The sequence below is a fragment of the Ceratotherium simum genome, chromosome 17 (assembly GCF_057802395.1).
Source record: "Ceratotherium simum simum isolate JZ-2026a chromosome 17, ASM5780239v1, whole genome shotgun sequence".
Lineage (NCBI taxonomy): Eukaryota > Metazoa > Chordata > Mammalia > Perissodactyla > Rhinocerotidae > Ceratotherium > Ceratotherium simum.
Window position 1 is genome coordinate 32,807,400 of NC_141916.1, and position 18,806 is coordinate 32,826,205.

Genomic DNA, 18,806 nt, shown 5'->3' on the forward strand with positions numbered 1-18,806 from the left:
GTGGAAAGAATTTGTCCTAGTAGTGGGTAAAATTTAAATGTTAAAAAATGAGCCATAGAACAGAGTAAGAAATTAGAGTTAAAAGTAAGCAGGAGGAGTAGAATTTAAAAGCTCTCTAAATATTTGAAAAGTTAATTTGCTTATAGGGCATAACTGCTTTTCCATATTCAAAGAAAGAATAAGAACAAAAGAAAGTGTTATTATAAGAAGAATTTTCTTCTTTGTATAGGTTCAAAGTTCTAAAATGCATATTTACCATTTTAGAAACCTCTCTGGAGAATTTTACAGACATCAGAAACCTAGAGTTATTCTAGAAAGGTTTGGTTATTAACAGTCAGCAGTAGCACAGGTACCCTTTATTACACACAAAAGTATATACCGTATACTTTCATTTATATGAAATTCTAGAATAGGCAAAACTAATCTATGACAATAGAAGGTAGATTGCTGATTGGCCTGGGGCCAGAGATAGCAGGGATTGACTTCAAAGGGGTACGAAGGAACTTTGTGAGGTGATGAAAATGTTTTATATTTTGCTTGTGGTGGTGATCAAATGGGTGAATACATTTGTCAGAATGTTTTGAACCAAACATTTAAAATTGATGCATTTTGTTCATGTGCACAGTTTTCACAGGCAATTCTTACCATGTGGTGTGAACTACACCTCTTTTCAGGTCATATGTAATGAGGCCCTATTACTCATCTGGTTGAAACTATAGATGGTTATATGTAATTCTCAATTTTCTGGAATATATATCTAGAGAATTAACATGTTTGTATTATGTGAACTGTTAATTGTTTAAAATTAATAATTGGTAATATACTGATATGATGACTTGTGTTAAACCTAGAAATGCCTAATGACTATATAAACATGATCCTTTTGATTACACAGTAACCCCAGGCCATCACTGAGTAGTTTATTTAGTTATCTTGCTACTGTGGTACCCATTCCCTGTATTTATCCAAAGGCTGGCTAATTCAATTTTGGTTTATTTATGTATCTTAAGATATTAGTAGAAATTGAAAATTTGTCTTGTGGTGGTTATACTATTATAACTTAATTCTTATTAGTTTCTGTACTATAAAGAAATGCTACTTTTATTTTCCATATTTGATAAGAGGATGATAGTGATCATAAAGGATATCTAAGTCACTAGTTCATCTTTTTTAATATCTTCTAATAGATGTGCGTATGTGACTATTTTATGCTTACCAAGAACTTGTTTTACCAAGTATGAGTATATTGTTTTCATTGATTCTTTTAAAATTTTTTTTTTTTAGACATTCTCATAAGTAGCATTAAATTTCAGGTTAACTGTATTTAATAGAAGGAGTCTATGTTTGGCAGTAGTTTTATTGTTACTGGATTGATGAAAAAACACATTTTGTTTTTATTCTAGACAACCAGATGTTCCAATATTTTATTACAGTTGTGCCAACAAAACTACACACATATAAAATTTCAGCAGACACCCATCAGTTTTCTGTGACAGAAAGGGTAAGTTGAGTCCTACTGGTAAAATGATTGTTTTAGCATTTTATAGTCCTGCTACAGAGTAAGACTGTTGGTGCCCTCCCCAATTTAAAATTTGTAGAAGTTTTAAAATGTATTAACATTTTATTTTAAGCCAATAAAATGTCAGAAATGGATATTACTATGTTTTAGAGCAAGAGAAGAAGAATGTTTTTGAAATATTTCAAAAAATTTTAAAAAGTATATATTTTAAAATTTTAACATAGGGAATGTTTCCTGTTCAATTAAGACAAAATTATTAAACTGTGATGGTATTAATTATTTAATATTTTAATTTTGTAATATGTTTGCTTATCTATTGGTATAAGTAGTTTTTATCTGCTAGCAGACTTTCTGATTTCCGTGTTATTTCTTTCTTGATTAATGTACCTACCCTGAGTCATGCATGGTTATTGTGGCTCAGATAGCAGATCTAGAGAGTTTGCTTACCTAAGTTAGTGCTTTGTGTTCATCTAATTGAGAGGACAAATGTTCTGCAACCTCAGGGTGGAGTGGCCTTATAGATAAACACTGACAAGGAGAAGCAGAGTTTGGGAATTGGACAATTGAACAGATTTCTCATCTACTTCGGGGTCATGTTTTCTTATTATTATGTTTAGGAATGGTGAATACTCAAATACTAGTATCCAGAAGAATTCCAAGGCAAAATTTAAGTGCTTTTAAAAACTTGCTTTCTTTTCATTTGGAGTTTTCTTTTGATAGTCTTGTAACTTATGATTATTATGTCCTCAATAATTGTAGAATATTTCTTTTTCTTTTTTTTTTTTTTTTTTTTTGTTTTTTTTTTTTTTTTGTGAGGAGATCAGCCCTGTGCTAACATCCGCCAATCCTCCTCTTTTTTTGCTGAGGAAGACAGCCCTGGGCTAACATCTGTGCCCATCTTCCTCTACTTTATATGGGACGCCGCCACAGCATGGCTTGCCAAGCAGTGCGTCGGTGCGCGCCCGGGATCCGAACCAGCGAACCCCGGGCCGCCACAGCGGAGCGCGCGCACTTAACCGCTTGCGCCACCGGGCCGGCCCAATGTAGAATATTTCTTATTCTTAGGAGATTAAATACTGAAGTTTTTAGGAGTGAAGTGTCATGTTTTTGTAACTTTTCAAATGGTTCAGGGGGAAAAATCCAGTATGTATAACTGTGTGTGTAGGGGTGTGTGTGTGTATACACAGAGATAGAGAGAGAGAGAGAGAGAAACTAGGTAAAGTGTATACAAGTATATATTGTGCTTTTCAGCATTTCATATCTTAGAGATACTATTTCTCACTAAGTATGGCACTGTACAGAGTGGCAAGGCTTAGGAGAAAAGAGGAACACGTACATTGCTATGGGAATGCAAAATGGCATAGTCTCTGTGGAAGGGAGTTTGGCAATGTCTGCAAACCGACATATGCATTTACCCTTTGACCCAGCAATCCTCCTTCTAGAAACTGAATCCAAAGATACAGTGGAAAAAATACAATAATGATGTGCATATGAAGCTATTCATTGTGATGTTATTCGTAATAGTAGAAGATTGGAAACAACCCAAATGGTACATCCATGCAATGGGGGAACACGCAACTTTAAAAAAAGGAGAGGAAGATACCTATACGTTGATACGAAATTGTCTCCAGGATATATTTTAAATAACAAAATTAAATCAAAATGAAAAAAAAGAGAATCCCAGAGCATTTGACTTTTGTGGGGGTGTATTTGTGCTAATAGGGTGACTAAAATAGTTGTGTCTCACTTAAAAAAATGGGGTAACTAGTTGGTAAAGTGGCCTATGAGGGGGATGGAGAGGGAGAAGGCTGACCTTTATTGGTCCTGGAACCCGAAGTGAATCATTATTAGTCTTTTGTTACGTAGACACCCTGATTCCTGAAACAGCTACCGCTGATATAGATGGTGACGATGTATTTGTAATTTTGGCATGGTAGTGAACATACCAGAGCTTTAAGGTGAAGTTGTTTTATTGGAAACTTGATCAATGGCTTACAAGGCTCTGTGGTGCTAATTAGGGAAGAAGTTTTGTAATGCCCCACATAAAATTGTTTTGATTTCCCTTGTATTTGTATTCCAAAAGCTTGCAGTTTAGTTGTAGCTTACTAAAAATAGGTAAGGCCTGGCACAAAAGTTTTCGTGTTTCAAGCAAAAATAGAAATTTACTAGAAAGTGTACAAACTTGATTTTTGAAGTGTTAAACAGGATGGAATGAAATAGAATATTTTCTCACTCAGTGTACATGCTGTGGTAGGTTTATAATTTTAGTTATATGCCTTTCAAGAAAAAAAAAATTTCTTAAAAACTGAACCAGTAGCTCAAATATTTGTATCTTTCAAATTAATGCCTTATGTTTTCTTCCTGTATTGTATCTCATATAGTTTTAAATGAACAATAGAAAGTGAAATGATTTGTTTTTAAATCTGATCATTTAAATGACAAGAAGTTAATATATTTTGTAAATTCTTAGCAAAGAAATATTATAAAAATCATGTCAAAATATAAACTTAAGTTATTAATTTGGTTGATGAGGATTGTGCCATACAAAAGTACCTCAACATACTAAAGGCTGTGTATGACAAACCCACAGCTAATATCATCCTCAATGGTGAAAAACTGAAAGCTATCCGTCTAAGAATAGGAACCAGACAAAGATGCCCACTTTCACCACTCTTGTTTAACATAGTATGGGAAGTCCCAGCCAGAGCAATCAGGCAAGTAAAAGAAATAAAAGGGATCCAAATTGGAAAGGAAAAAGTGAAACTGTCACTATTTGCAGATGACATGATTTTATATATAGAAAACCCTAAAGAATCCACCAAAAAAACTTGTAGAAATAATAAATGAATGTGGTAAAGTTGCAGGATACAAAATCAACATAACAAAAGTCAGTTGCATTTCTATACACTAACACTGAAGCAGCAGAAAGAGAAATTAAGAGTACAATCCCATTTACAATTGCAAGAAAAAGATTAAAATACCTGGGAACAAACTTTAACCAAAAAGGTGAAAGATCTGTACACCAAAAACTATAAAACATTGCTGAAAGAAATTAAAGAAGACACAGAGAAATGGAAAGATATTCTGTGCTCTTGGATTGGAAGAATTAACATAGTTAAGATGTCCATACTTCCTAAAGCAGTCTGTAGATTCAGTGCAATCCCTATCAAAGTTCCAACAACATTTTTCACAGAAATAGAACAAAGAATCCTAAAATTTATATGAAACAACAAAAGACCCCAAGTAGCCAAAGGAATCCTGAGAAAAAAGAACAAAGCTGGAGGTATCACACTCCCTGATTTCAAAATATACTACAAAGCTATAGTAACCAAAACAGCATGGTACTGGCACAAAAACGACACACAGATCAATGGAATGGAATCAAGAGCCCAGAAATCCACACATCTGTGGACAGCTAATTTTCAACAAGGGAGCCAAGAACATACAATGGAGAAAGGAAAGTCTCTTCAATAAATGGTATTGGGAAAAGTGGACAGGCACATGCAAAAAAAATGAAAGTAGACCGTTAGACCATACGCAAAAATTAACTCAAAATGGATTAAAGACTTGAACGTAAGACCTGAAACCATGAAATTTCTAGAAGAAAACATAGGCAGTACGCTCTTTGACATTGGTCTTAGCAACATATTTTCAAGTACCGTGTCTGACCAGGCAAGAGAAACAATAGAAAAAAATAAAACAAATGGGACTACGTCATAATAAAAAGCTTCTGCACAGCAAAGGAAACCATCAACAAAATGAAAAGACAACCTAACAATTGGGAGAAGATATTTGTAAACCATATATTTGGTAAGGGGTTAATCTCCAAAATATATAAAGAACTCCTACATCTCAACAACAAACAAACTAACAACCCAATTAAAAAATGGGCAAAAGACCTGAACAGACATTTCTCCAGAGAAGATATACAGATGGCCAATAGACACATGAAAAGATGTTCAACATCATTAACTATCAGGGAAATGCAAATCAAAACTACAATGAGATATCACCTCATGCCCATCAGAATGGCTATAATTAACAAGACAGGAAACAAGTGTTGGAGAGAATGTGGAGAGAAGGGAGCTCTCCATGCACTGCTGGTGTGAATGCAAATTGGTGCAGCCACTATGGAAAACAGTATGGAGATTCCTCAAAAAATTAAGGATAGAACTACCATATGATCCAGCTATTCCACTGCTGGGTATTTATCCAAAGAAAATGAAAACACCAGTGCATAAAGATACATGCACCCCTGTGTTCATTGCAGCATTATTCAAGACTTGGAAGCAACCTAAGTGCCCATCAAGAGATGAATGGATAAAGAAGATGAAGTATATATATACACAATGGAATACTACTCAGCCATAAGAAAGGATGAAATCCAGCCATTTGTGACAACATGGATGGACATTGAGGGTATTATGCTAAGCGAAATAAGTCAGAGGGAGAAGGTCAAATACCGTATGATCTCACTCATAAGTAGAAGGTGAAAACAACAACAAACAAACACATAGAGACAGAGGTTGGATTGGTGGTTACCAGAGGGTAAGGGGGTAGGGAGGAGGGTGAAAGGGCTGATTAGGCACATGTGTGGTGATGGATTGTAATTAGTCTTTGGGTGGTGAACATGATGTGCTCTCTGCAGAAATGGAAGTACAATGATGTACACCTGAAATTTATACAATGTTATAAAGCAATGTTACTGCAATAAGAAGAAAAAAGAATGTGCTATACAGTTGTAAGCTCTTGAGCTCAATAGAAAACTTGTATGTGAAGTGACTTGTTTAAGAAAACAGGAAAGAAAATGATTCTGCTCTTTTGATTGCTTCAAAAGCTAACCATTCAAAGAATGCAGAATAATTTGATTTACTCTGAAAGCTTTGTCTAGTAGGAGAATTCTTAAAGAGATTTGGGTGTCCCTCTCATGTAGCAGGGCCGTAGGGCTTCATCGTGTCTGTGTGCAAGTAACCAGATGACGTGAATCCTGTTCTCCTCCTATCTGTCCCTTTCCTTTTGCCTTCCTTCTAGGAGCGTGTCATTAACCATGCTGCAGGCAGCCATGGAGTCTCTGGGATATTTATGAAATATGATCTCAGTTCTCTGATGGTGACAGTCACTGAGGAGCATATGCCATTCTGGCAGTTTTTTGTAAGACTCTGTGGTATTGTTGGAGGAATCTTCTCAACAACAGGTGAAGATTCATTCCTTTTTTGTCTAATTTCTAAAAGTTTTCCTGACACTGAAATTAAGATGCTTTTATTTAAAAGAGGGAAGAAATATACACATTCTCATGTTTTGATACTTAAAGAACTTTTACTTTAAGATTTAATTCCAGGGTCAGCCCTGGTGGCCTAGTGGTTAAGTTTGTTGCGCTCCGCTTCGGTGGCCCAGGTTCGGTTCCCAGGTGTGGACCTACACCAGTTGTCTGTCAGTGGCCATGCTGTGGAGGTGGCTCACATACAAAAAGAGGAAGATTGGCAACAGATGTTAGCTCAGGGCAAAAAGATTTAATTCGAAACCTCCAAAATTATATTGATTACACATGAAACATAATTAAGTTCACTGCATTCAGTGATTTAAGGGAGATTACTTAGTGAACTAGAAAGATGCTAGAATTAAATCCAAATTCTGTCATTTACATGGTGGTAGCCTTGATTAGGTCACCTACCTTTTCTGAAATTGTTTTCTCATCTTTAAAAATGGGAATAGTAATATCTAACTTGCAAGTGTGTTATAGGATTAAATGAGAAAATGCCCAGAAGTAGTAGACAGTTGAATGTAAATTTTCTTCTTCATTTGAATGTAAATTTTATTTTTCATGTAAGGTATTTTGAACTGTACAATATGTTAAATCATATCTTATGGTACTTTGAACTATACAGTATGTGAAACCAAGTTTTTCAGTCAATATTGTTTTTATGATTTTGGGCCTTTTTGCCCTGAGATCATGGGATTCTCTCAAGGATAACTTGCAGAATTATAATCATGAAAATTGAGAGTTAAGTACAATAGATAAAGAAAGGAAACAGTTTCTTCTTTACCCCAATCCTTATTCAGTATTACATGGAGCTGAGTAGTTTGTATACTTTGAATTATATTTTTTAAAGAAATGAATAGCTTTTTTTATGAAAGTTTCCATCACTGTTTCATTTAAATTCCATTTAAATTTGTGGTGTTGATATTATTTATTTTTCAAAATGTTGTGCGTGTGAGATGTATTAAATCTCTTGAAAACATTGCTTTGTCAAGTTAATAAATTATATGGCCTTGTGATTTTGAAAAGAAATCCATTTGTTTTAAAATTTACCTGTCTTGTTATTTTTAACTGTGGAAGTGAATGAAGCATGCTGCTTTGTTTCCCTCCTTATTCTATTCCATTATAATTAGTTGAGTTTTTATTCTTACACAGCAGTTTAGGAAATAATTAATTTAGGAAATAGTTTCATTAAAAACATAAACATAAACTTATTTTTTATTACAGGCATGTTACATGGAATTGGAAAATTTATAGTTGAAATAATTTACTGTCGTTTCAGAGTTGGATCCTACAAACCCATCAGTTCTGTAAGTGGTATAGTATAAATGGTGCTGAACTCTAAGTCATAGTATCGTTGTTAAATGTAAATAGTAGCTTTTGGTGCTCAGAAAGAAATTGCCCAAAATAAAGCATTATGTTTAGAGGAAATAGTGTAAGGAATGAAACTAATGCTTTGGTCTTTTTTTTCTCCCTAGGTCCCCTTTGAGGATGGCCACACAGACAACCACGTACCTCTTTTAGAAAATAATACACATTAGCACCTCCCGAGTGAAGGAGAAAAACTTTTTGCCTGAGACATAAAACCTTTTTTAATAATAAAATATTGTGCAATATATTAAAAGAAAAGAAAATATGAATGAGAAGCAGGAATCACACCTAGAAAAAAAACCCCAAACTGAAATCCTATATATGTTGTGTCTGTTACAAATGTCCTAGAAGAAATTATGCAGCTAATCAGTGACTAAGCCCAACTGGAGTATTGCTTTGAAGATGACCCCTTCTGATATTTTCACAGCAAATGGGCAGTATCGAAATTAGACCTTGCTTCTTGGTGCCTGAAGGAAAGAAATCAAACCACATCTACAGAAAAAGTCGTTGATATAAAGTACAGATGTTTGCGTCCTTTTGTTTTTAAAAGATATGATGTCAGAATAAAATACGTAAAACATATGGAAAACTAGTCTAGACTTTAAAAAGTTGTGATCAGGTCACGTTGTTAATAAAGGAAAACAGGGATGGGTCCCTATGTTATAGCCATATTAATGTTAAGCCATGATGACAAGAGCATTTATCCAATAATTTGGTCTTATGAAGGTAACTGCTTTTCTTTAAACTCTTGGCTATTGACTTTTCTAACTGCTCAAGGCAGGGTCCTGGAAGACTAAGGTGAATTCCTACAGGGGCAGGTACGAAGGTGCTATAACATGTAACAGAGGCATCCTTCACCAACAGTATAGTGGGCACTTAGGGAGAAGAAAGCACATTTTTTGAAAAAATGCTAAGTTTCCTAATCTGATCCTTCTATTATTGGTCTACTTTGGGAGTGGGGTAGGGGGTGAGGAATAAAACCATCCACTACTGAGGATGAAAATTACCAGTTTGTGAAATATTAAGAGGAAAAGTAGAATATTTTATACATGTTGTGGTGAGTGGGCAACAGGGTAACTTTAAATAAAATAGAAGTGTGAGGAATATGTTTAAGTGAGACAAGATAATGTCAGATCTAAGAGATTATCATGTTAAACAATGTCCGTTAAATTGTAAAACTGGATGATAAAAGAAGTACCTGCATTCAGAGTGTCCTGAATGTGATTGATTCTGTATTAGATTGTGTTGTTCTAACTTTCTTACTACTAAAGGGTTGATTTTAAGTTTCCAGACTATAAAGGATTAAAAGTCATGAGAGAGAGAGATCACTCCAGTGCCATTAAAAACTGTGTTTGGAATATGTGTGCCAACACATATTCTAATGATAATAGAAGAATCATCAACCAGTCCCCATGGTTTAAATCATTAGGGAAATGGGGAAACAAAATTCCGGGTAAGTAACAAGGTGAAGACTAAAAGACTAGATTTAAAGTGGTGGTTTTTAGAGAATACAATGTCACAAGTGATAGTTTTTCAAATGGATTTTTTTAAAGGTTAAAAAAATGTTTTCTTGAAAACAGTTGGGACAGTCTCTGTCTCTTGTAATGGAGAGAAGGAGACATACTGATAAAATTACTTTGCAGTAAAGCTTGTGTTGAATGGTATTTTGCAGAAAATAACAGAAGCATCAGTGTTTCAAATACACGTTTATCATTAAGAGCCATTAAGTTAACTGACATAACATCCTTTGAAAGATTTTTGAATCTCGAAAATTCCAAATAATGAACTAGCCTTCTCTGTGTTTTTTATTTCTTTTTTTCAGATGTTATTTCCAATGAAGTTAGACTAAGAACTAATAGAACATCTCTCAAAAGGAACTTTGTTTCTATTGAGGTCATAATAGTTGATAACATTGTGAAATTTCAGTTGTACGTTATTATTTGTCAGTCACCATATAAATGTGTCCCTTTACCCCTTATACTCACCCCCAACCCCCTTCCCCTCTGGTAACCACTAACTGTTCTCTTTTGTCCACGTGTTACTTCATCTTCCCATATGAGTGAAATCATGTGGTGATTGTCTTTCTCTGTCTGGCTTACATCACTTAACATAATACCATCAAGGTCCATCCATGTTGTGAATGGGACGATTTTGTCTTTCTTCATGGCTGAGGAGTATTCCATTGTGTATATATACCCCACAACTTCTTTATCCATTCTTCATTGGATGGTCACTTGGGTTGCTTCCGTGTCTTGGCTATTGTGAATAATGCTGCAATGAACATAGGGATGCATAAGTCTCTTTAAATTGTTGGTTTCAAGTTCTTTGGATAAATACCCAGTAGTGGGATAGCTGGGTTGTATGGTATTTCTGTTTTTAATTTTTTGAGAAATCTCCATACTATTTTCCATAGTGGCTACACCAGTTTGCATTCCCATCAAGAGTACATGAGGGTTCTTTTTTCTCCACATCCTCTCCAACATTTGTTATTTTTTGTCTTAGTGATTATAGCCTTTCTAATGGATGTAGGGTGGTATCTCAGTGTAGTTTTGATTCACATTTCCCTGACAATTAGTGATGTTGAACATCTTTTCATGTGTCTATTGGCCAATTGTATATCTTCTTTGAAAAAATATCTTTTCAGATCCTCTGCCCATTTTTTGATCGGATTGTTTGTTTTTTGTTGTTGAGTTGTATGAGTGCTTTATATATTTTGGAAATTAACCTCTTGTTGGATATATGATTTGCAAATATTTTCTCCCAGTTGCTGGGTTGTATTTTTATTTTGTTCCTGGTTTCCCTTGCCTTGCAGAAGCTCTTTAGTCTTATGAAGTCCCATTTGTTTATTTTTTCCTCAAGAGGAATTTTAATTAGAATTAGAATTTTAGTTATTTTAGACTAATTGAATGTTGGTTCTGTGAATCTGCTTGTCAGCTCAATCAAATTTCAGAGTTTTCTTTTTCTTTCTTTTTTTTTTTTTTGCTGAAGAAGATTAGCCATGAACTAACATCTGTGCCAATCCTGCTCTATTTTATTGGGCCACTGGCACAGCATGGCTTGATGAGCAGTATGTAGGGATCTGAACCCGTGACTCCTGGGCCAGCAAAGTGGAGCATGAGCACCCCCAGTACACCACTGGGCTGGTCCCTAGGGGTTTTTTTTTTTTTTGCTGAGGAAGATTAGCCCTGAGCTAACATCCGTTGCCATCCTCCTCTCTTTGCTGAGGAAGACCGGCCCTGGGCTAACATCCATGCCCATCTTCATCTACTTTATATGAAGGACGCCTGCCACAGCATGGCTTGACAAGCAGTGCGTAGGTCCGCACCCGGGATCGGAATCTGCGAACCCAGGGCCACCGAAGCAGAGTGCATGATCTTAACCACTATGCCACTGGCCAGGCCCCAGGGTTTTTTTTTTTAATGGGAAGAAAACCAATATTGATTTAAATTTATTTTCTTTCAGTTAACATTGTTACAGTTAAGTATCTTTAAAAAGCATTTTAAAAGTTATTGTGGTACCTAAATATCATTTTAAATTGCTTCCATGTTTTCCAAATATCATATCAAAATTTTAGTGGAATTAATCTGACCCATTAAAACCAACTATAAAAGGAATTTCTTTAAAACAAAATCCTACTTTGCTCCATTTTAAAAGTTAAGAAAGGGCCGGCCCCGTGGCTTAGCGGTTGGGTGCACGCGCTCCGCTGCTGGCGGCCCGGGTTCGGATCCCGGGGGCGCACCGACGCACCACTTCTCCGGCCATGCTGAGGCCGCGTCCCACATACAGCAACTGGAAGGATGTGCAGCTATGACATACAACTGTCTGCTGGGGCTTTGGGGGAAAAGTAAATAAATAAAATTAAAAGTTAAGAAAGTCTTCCACCTGAAACTCCTTGAATAGTCAGGGTCAGATTTTTGGTGAAGTCTTGGTTCTGACCAGCCCTTTGCATGACGGATAATGAAGAATACCTGCTTGTTAGGATTTGTTTGTTTTTGCCTCACCAAGTATTTCTTTTCTATTGCAGAGAACGCTACTGACTTACCTGTTAGGTGGCTCTGGCTTGTGCCTGGGGTGCTTCTAGTAGGATATCCAACTTATCACTCAGCCCTCCTGTGCACTTTTTAGGGGATTCATAATATCTGTATGTATATATTCTAGCTTAACTACTTTAAAAGTTGAGATGTCAAATTATGTGAAATGGGTTTTTTAAAACTGTGTTTGCATACATTAGCCTATAAAAAGATGACATATTTAGGTGAATAATTCTCTGCTGCCATATTTGTACTCTTCAGACTACCTCTTGGGAAAAGCTTAACTCAATATCAGTCAGAATAACAGAAGTACTTCTAGTTTTCGACTTAGATGATTAATATCACTTTGGTCATGTATATATTATGGTAGAAAACACTGGATTTTTAGAATAAATAATTTACTAATATGAAATTTACAATCTTTAATACAACTACTTTGTAATTCATAAAGGAATGGCTAAGATCTAATTTTTAAAGGTATAAGTAGAGATCTATTATGCATTCTGTCATTTTTTTGGCTTGGATTAGTAATTCAAGTAAAAAGTAAATTTATATACAACTCCTCTATTTCAAAATTTAAAACTTTGAGTCTTGAACTTGGGTTCAAGATGCATATTTTTGATTGTTTAAAATGAGTTAAACCTGAGCCTTGGGATCTTGACTGTCTCACTGCGCTCTTTCACCTGGTACTGAAGTTCTCCTTCTGTCTGGGGCTCGGCAAACCTTCAGCGGGACAGTGAGCCCCTGTCAGCACTGTCCGAATTGAGATCGCCACTGTCACTGCCTTACGGGGCAATGCCTGGACTCATGTCCGAGTATTTCCTTCTTGTAGTTTTCCCCTGCTTTTGAAATATTTCTTTAGTGATGAAATCACTTTGCATTATTTTAAGCGGAAACTAACTGCCTTGGATGTTTTGGTTTTCTTTTAGTTTTTAAATTTTAAGAGAAGAGAACACAAAAGACTCATTTAGTGTCTCAGTCCTGAACATTTGGACTCTAAATAAAATGACAAATTTTGAAACAATTTCTTTGTCCTTTTATGATCATGTACCCCCAAATAAGCCTCAGGTCTTTATATTTAAGCTTCTTTTTTTCCTGATAGGAAAACTACGGCAATATCACTTGGTTACATTTGCTTTTGTCCAGATGAAGCTAAATCAGTCTTTGAAATTGGACTTGATTTTACGTTTTTCATATTAAAAATGAATGAGTGGTGAAAATTGAGCAGCTGACTCAAGTCTAAACCTATAAACAATTGAATACAAGATTATAATCAGTGAAACATTTCAATAGTTTTAGTAACTCAAAGTTGTATTGGGTATTTATCAAAAGGAATTAGATTAACAACTCCTCCAAATATCATAACTCATTTATGCTATTTTGTGTAATAATTTTAAGGTCAAACTCAGAAGGCGTGGGGGAAAAGTATGCATTAATGAAAGCTGCATACTGAAGCAGACCTTCGGCAACAACTCATAGAACTATATAATAAAAACTGTAATTTCTTTCTATTTTCAGGCAGTTATGCTTGAAATTTGGTGATTTCTTGTACTATACTCACCTTTAGTTTCTTTAAGGTATTTTTCTAGAATTCACACAAGTCGCCCAACATCACATCTCCCCACCCACATACAGGTCAAGATTGGAATCAGTATTTCAAATAAAGCAGAGACACATCTAAAATATTTGTGTATCAGAAGAGCTCTTTCTAGCTATTAAAACTCAACTCCAGTTAAGCATCCTTTGCCATAACTGTATCTACACTTCACAGAACACTCTCAAGCTAGTTAGATCTTAAAACCAGCAATTACTAGTTTTATTTTGTTAAAAAGTATATTTTTCAAAAGAAATCTAGGCAGTGAGCATTTTTCCATACCTGTTTGTGGGCTTATGGGACAACCATTACTTTTTACCATAGGTAGTTGCTTTGTTCTCAGAACATGATTACTGGATTTGCAGTTCTAGAAAAATAGCCATGTGGAAATTTGCATGTGATTCCTCTGAACTTTGAAAACTATTGATGTTTTTGGAAACTTGAGGCTGCCCTACTATAATTGTTATGTTCATTGTGAGATAACACACTACTTGGGTATTAGTGCCTTCTCAGATCAGTCTATATACATTTACCTCGAGATTCTAAATCAGTTATTTCAATGAGGTGTTAACTGGAGGTGAGGATATTAGGTTAGCATGAAATTGTGAGAAACGTCTTTCCGAGTTGTGTGCACATCTGCCTTAACTCTTTCTAGTATTAACTGCCTCACGTCTTGACTGTCTGACTGTCGTCAACTCTGTAACATTTTTTACTGTATCAGGTATCTTGTGGATGCAGAATATAGGGATTACCAAAACTTCTTTTTCAACATGGAAATCTTTTGTTTGTACTTTCTATCCCCTTCCCCCCAAAAGTAGAAGGTTCTTTCTCATTGCATTGTCTATATTAGGCACTAAAATAATTGTTAATTGGTCTTGATGTAAAATAATTAGGGATTTTCATTCATACAGATACCTACTTTTATTGCTTAATCATCACAGGAGAATTTTATCCATGTCATTTCTCTAATGCCACAGATGGAACATGCTTCAGCGTGTAGACATAACCCAATTAATGGTGTCAGAAAAGTGAAGGATTGTGTACCTATGTGTTAGTTCATATTTATCTGAAAGTTTCTTTGGAAGATTTTACCCTTTTTTGTTGGGAGGAGGGAGGAGACCTACTGCAGTGGTCGGCAGTTAAACAAAGACAACATGAGATGAGAGGAAAACATTTTTTAATTCAAATTTTCATTTAATCAAAAGTCAAAAAGTGAATACTTGATCAGGGGAATTTAATGAATTGGTGAAGCCTACAATAATCAAAAGATAGCAAATTCTTAGAACTATTTTATCCAATCTCATTGAATTATATAGATTTCCGTTTTATCATATCTATAGTTTGTATCTCAATCAATGTCACTCAAAAGTATGTTCTAGACTTCTCAAACTAAAGGTCACCAGTTGCTTTGTTTTAGAGCTGGGTTGTCTGCCCTGGAAGTAGTTCGCAGAACTTAGATGAGATTGGGAAAGAGTTCCCCTAAAATGTCCTTTGTGGGGTTCAGAAAAATCTCAGGTAACACTGGGCTAGGAGCAGCGCTCAAGGCCTTGTACACTTCAACAACCTGAATGTGCCTCTCTGCGTATTACCAATTATTCCAGAAAGTGAGCTTAAATACACCTGCCATTGTTAACATTTTATGCTTGTGTAATTTTCTAGGACTTGTGATTATTTTTAGTTGCTCAGGCCTCAGATATTATATTTGAATAATCACGTTCCTAACATGAAATGCTGTAATCCAACATGCACTGATCTCTCACATGTGAGGAAAGTTGGGGTAACAGTTATATTTTTCATATAGGAATTTGAGAATAAATACAGTTTTTACTGATTAATTCATTTGCATTATACATAAAATATTTTTAAACAAAACGACGCCTGTTCTCTAAACTTAGAGTCACTCAATGAAGTCTATCCTCTCCTGCTGTACATTGTACAGTTAACATTGTATAATTGGAATGATCAAGGTACTAGCAAGTCCTAGTGATCACAGAAGGGGAATCGTCCCCACTTTATAAAAAAAGACTAAAACTAGCACTGAAAATTTTATTTGAAATTCTGCTTTTCTGAGTGGGAAAGATCAGGGGGACTGGGTTTTTCTATGATTCTAGACTAGAACCTTCCTCTCCCATTAGTCACTCAGCTTGAGGCCTGAGCAAAATCAGCTTCAAAATAACAAGTTTGGTGACTTTATTGAATAAGAAGGAAACTCTTAAGACTATCAGGAAAACTTGTGATTCAAAAGATTTAGAAGTAATAGTTGTCAAATTCATATTACAAGAATTAATTTTTAGCTAAAAGTATAATAAACAGTCCCAATGCCAATATACTTAAGCCCTCCTTCTCTGTATAATTGTTTACACCTCTTGGTTCTTTTTAGGTTTCAGAAGTGGATGTAGTTAAGAAAAATGTTCCCCCCAGCCTTCACCCAGGACTCCATAAAGCACAGAGAGGAAGCAGAGACAGCAGTGGAGAATTATTTCACCTGCAGCATTTGTGAGGATGTTGAGACCATTCATCCTCTACTTATCTTGGTTTTAAACCTTTATACTGGGTTCCCCAGAACGGCTCCAAGGTTTTTGAACTGCCCTTCTTAGCATATTTCAGCTTCTACCATGAGTTCTTCCATGTTTATTCCGTCAACATCAGTCCTCTCAAGAAGAGCTAAATATGGGAAGATGGGTATACTGTGGTGGTTTATATTCAAGGGCATAGAATAGAGTGTTAGGAAACAATATGGAAATAATTTTTTCCTAAAATATGTATGATTATAGGCTGGCATATGACTTGACTTCTCTCATTGAAATAAAAAGAACATATAGTTAAGAAATAGGGATGAATACATGACAGCACATTTGAGAGGTAATGAACTTGGGCATATTCTTTGTTACTTCCTAATCTTGAGAACCGTAGTTTGCTGTTCTAGAGGTATCTGAGAGGTTCCAGATAAAAGGAGATTGCCAAATGTTCTTAGACCTTGAGCGTGCTGGATGCTCTAACGTAGGAGAGGAATTTATAACAGAGGCTCACAATGAAGAACCAGACATTCCGAGCGATCTGAGATTTGGCAATGAGAAGGCGCCAGGCGATGAGGAAGAAGGCGGTATTGAAGAGGTAGTGAATGTTTCGGAGCCTGGGGAACAGACATATATAACCAAAGTGAAAACAGTGCCAAATACCCAACTATGTTGTCTGAAGCATAAACGTGTCTTTTCCTGGCTGTGACCAGCAAATAATTAGCTCATGGCGTATGTGGCCAGACCTGATGACCTTCTGATTTTTATCATTTATTTCCACAACATTCCTTCTGAATAATCAGATTTCCATAATATTCTCCTGACTAGTTTCTCTTTCTCATACCTCTCTCTACTTTAACCTGTCTTACAAACATGACTAACATAATCTTTCTTAAATATACTTTGACCATATTACCATATCACAAATCCTTCTTGGTTCTTGTTCACTAGAGTGTAGGTTCTAAAGTTCTTAGCTGGCTATTCAAGGTTCCTCTCTATGCAATTTATTTTTCCATCCGTATCATCTCTGCATTAAGAATCCTTTGCTTCTACCAGAATTATACCAGACTGCTAGAATTCTTTGTCCCTTAGGGATTGATGACTGAAAGAAATTTAAGGCAATTGAAGGGCTTGAAGAGTGGTTAAATGATTTGCCCATGTTAAATAGTACAATCAAGTTTCCTGCCTTTTGGGTATTCTTTCTCTTTATCACTTATGACAGGAGGTGGCAGGATCCACATTTGAGTGGATCCTGTACTTACCATGTGTTACTCTGGACCAGTTACCTTCTTGAGCCTAAACAGCTGTTTGATAAAAATGGGATAACCAAAATGACACCTGCCTCATAGAGATGCGGTAAAGTCTAAATGAAACAGTGTACTACAGGGCATAGTATACAGGGAAGGACCTGTAATGTAGTGAATGCTAGAAAAAATGTTAATTCCTCCCCTCCACCAGTCAAATTTCATGTCTGGTATAAAATCAGATATACACGGTAAGTGCTCAATAAATATTAACTGACTGATTATGCTTACCTTTTTAAGTGTTGCTTTGCTTCTGGGATCCCAGCCATATCCTCTTTCAATAAGTACTTCTTAACTCCTAAAACATAATTTTCAATGTACTCCAACCAGTTCAACTGGCACACATCGAAGTTGAATACCTAAAAAGTAAGAAGAGATTATGGATTGCCGGAACCACACTGCTGGACGCTTTGTCCATTCAGTGAATTTTCTTTTACATAAATGACTGACATCAGTTCGGAAGACTTAGGTTGGACCCTCCAAAGGAGATTATTTGAACTGTTATTTCAGAGGCACTAACAATATGGATTAGCATTTACACAGGAATATTTAAACATGGGTCAAGCGCACACATGTGACCTTGAGGAAGTCTCGTGAGGGAAATTTAAGGAACTGGTATTAGTCTGGCAAAATGAAGTCTTTACTTCATTTCAAGTAAATGAGGATTAATTATTTTTAAAAGTGATGAAATAGTATGTTAGGGACCAAAGCAAATTACACATCTTTTCTTTTCCATTCCTAAATTTTGGTGGTGTCCCCTTGGTCTACCATCCTTATTCCTACAATATCACAACTTCGTTATGCAGATTAAGGTAAGCTTTGGGAAGCAAAGCCTTAAGGAACAGCTTAGCAGAACTTATATTCTGTATTTGCTTTAGAGATGTTGTCCATTATGTCCTTCAAATGAAGTCCTTCAAAAAAAACCATGTCTTTTAGAGTTAAGTGGTAGAAAAACTTTGCTTCTCATGGAACACTAGTATATTCTTTCCTCTTGGACAAAGAATGCCATGACACTATATTTTTCTTTTCAATTTGTCTCCAAAAAGCTCAAGAACAAATTCCCTGCTTAACTGCAGTGACTGAGTAGGATCTAGTAGACTCCCTATGGACATTCTATTTTTTCATTCCTATCCTTGACTCATTTTAATACGTATTTTCCCTGGTTTTATGTTTTATTTCTATTTTATTCTTTTATTATAGGTGTTTATTTCAAG

At 35.6% G+C, this 18,806-nt stretch overlaps 2 protein-coding genes across 6 annotated transcripts in view; one reads left to right on the top strand and one right to left on the bottom strand.

The window, feature by feature from the left end:
• The window catches only part of ERGIC2 (ERGIC and golgi 2), a 40,295-nt gene extending 31,069 nt beyond the window's left edge, over positions 1–9,226 (top strand). The window contains exons 11-14 of the mRNA XM_004441175.3: positions 1,404–1,501; positions 6,551–6,713; positions 8,004–8,086; positions 8,255–9,226. Of these exons, the coding sequence (XP_004441232.2) occupies positions 1,404–1,501; positions 6,551–6,713; positions 8,004–8,086; positions 8,255–8,317 (407 nt within the window). The 3' untranslated portion in view covers positions 8,318–9,226. The remainder of the gene's footprint in view (positions 1–1,403; positions 1,502–6,550; positions 6,714–8,003; positions 8,087–8,254) is intronic.
• Positions 9,227–10,151: 925 nt separating this feature from the next.
• LOC101407294 (fatty acyl-CoA reductase 2-like) overlaps positions 10,152–18,806 on the bottom strand; it is a 126,145-nt gene continuing 117,490 nt past the window's right edge. For 4 of the 5 annotated variants that reach the window (XM_087442622.1, XM_087442621.1, XM_087442618.1 and 1 more), the window contains 2 exons: positions 17,824–17,951; positions 14,933–16,905 (listed from right to left, as the gene is read on the bottom strand). In XM_087442622.1, the coding sequence (XP_087298748.1) occupies positions 16,743–16,905; positions 17,824–17,951 (291 nt within the window). In that variant the 3' untranslated portion in view covers positions 14,933–16,742. Of the gene's footprint in view, positions 10,419–14,932; positions 16,906–17,823; positions 17,952–18,806 lie in introns of those variants that run through there. The other variant, XM_087442623.1, reaches the window with a different exon arrangement.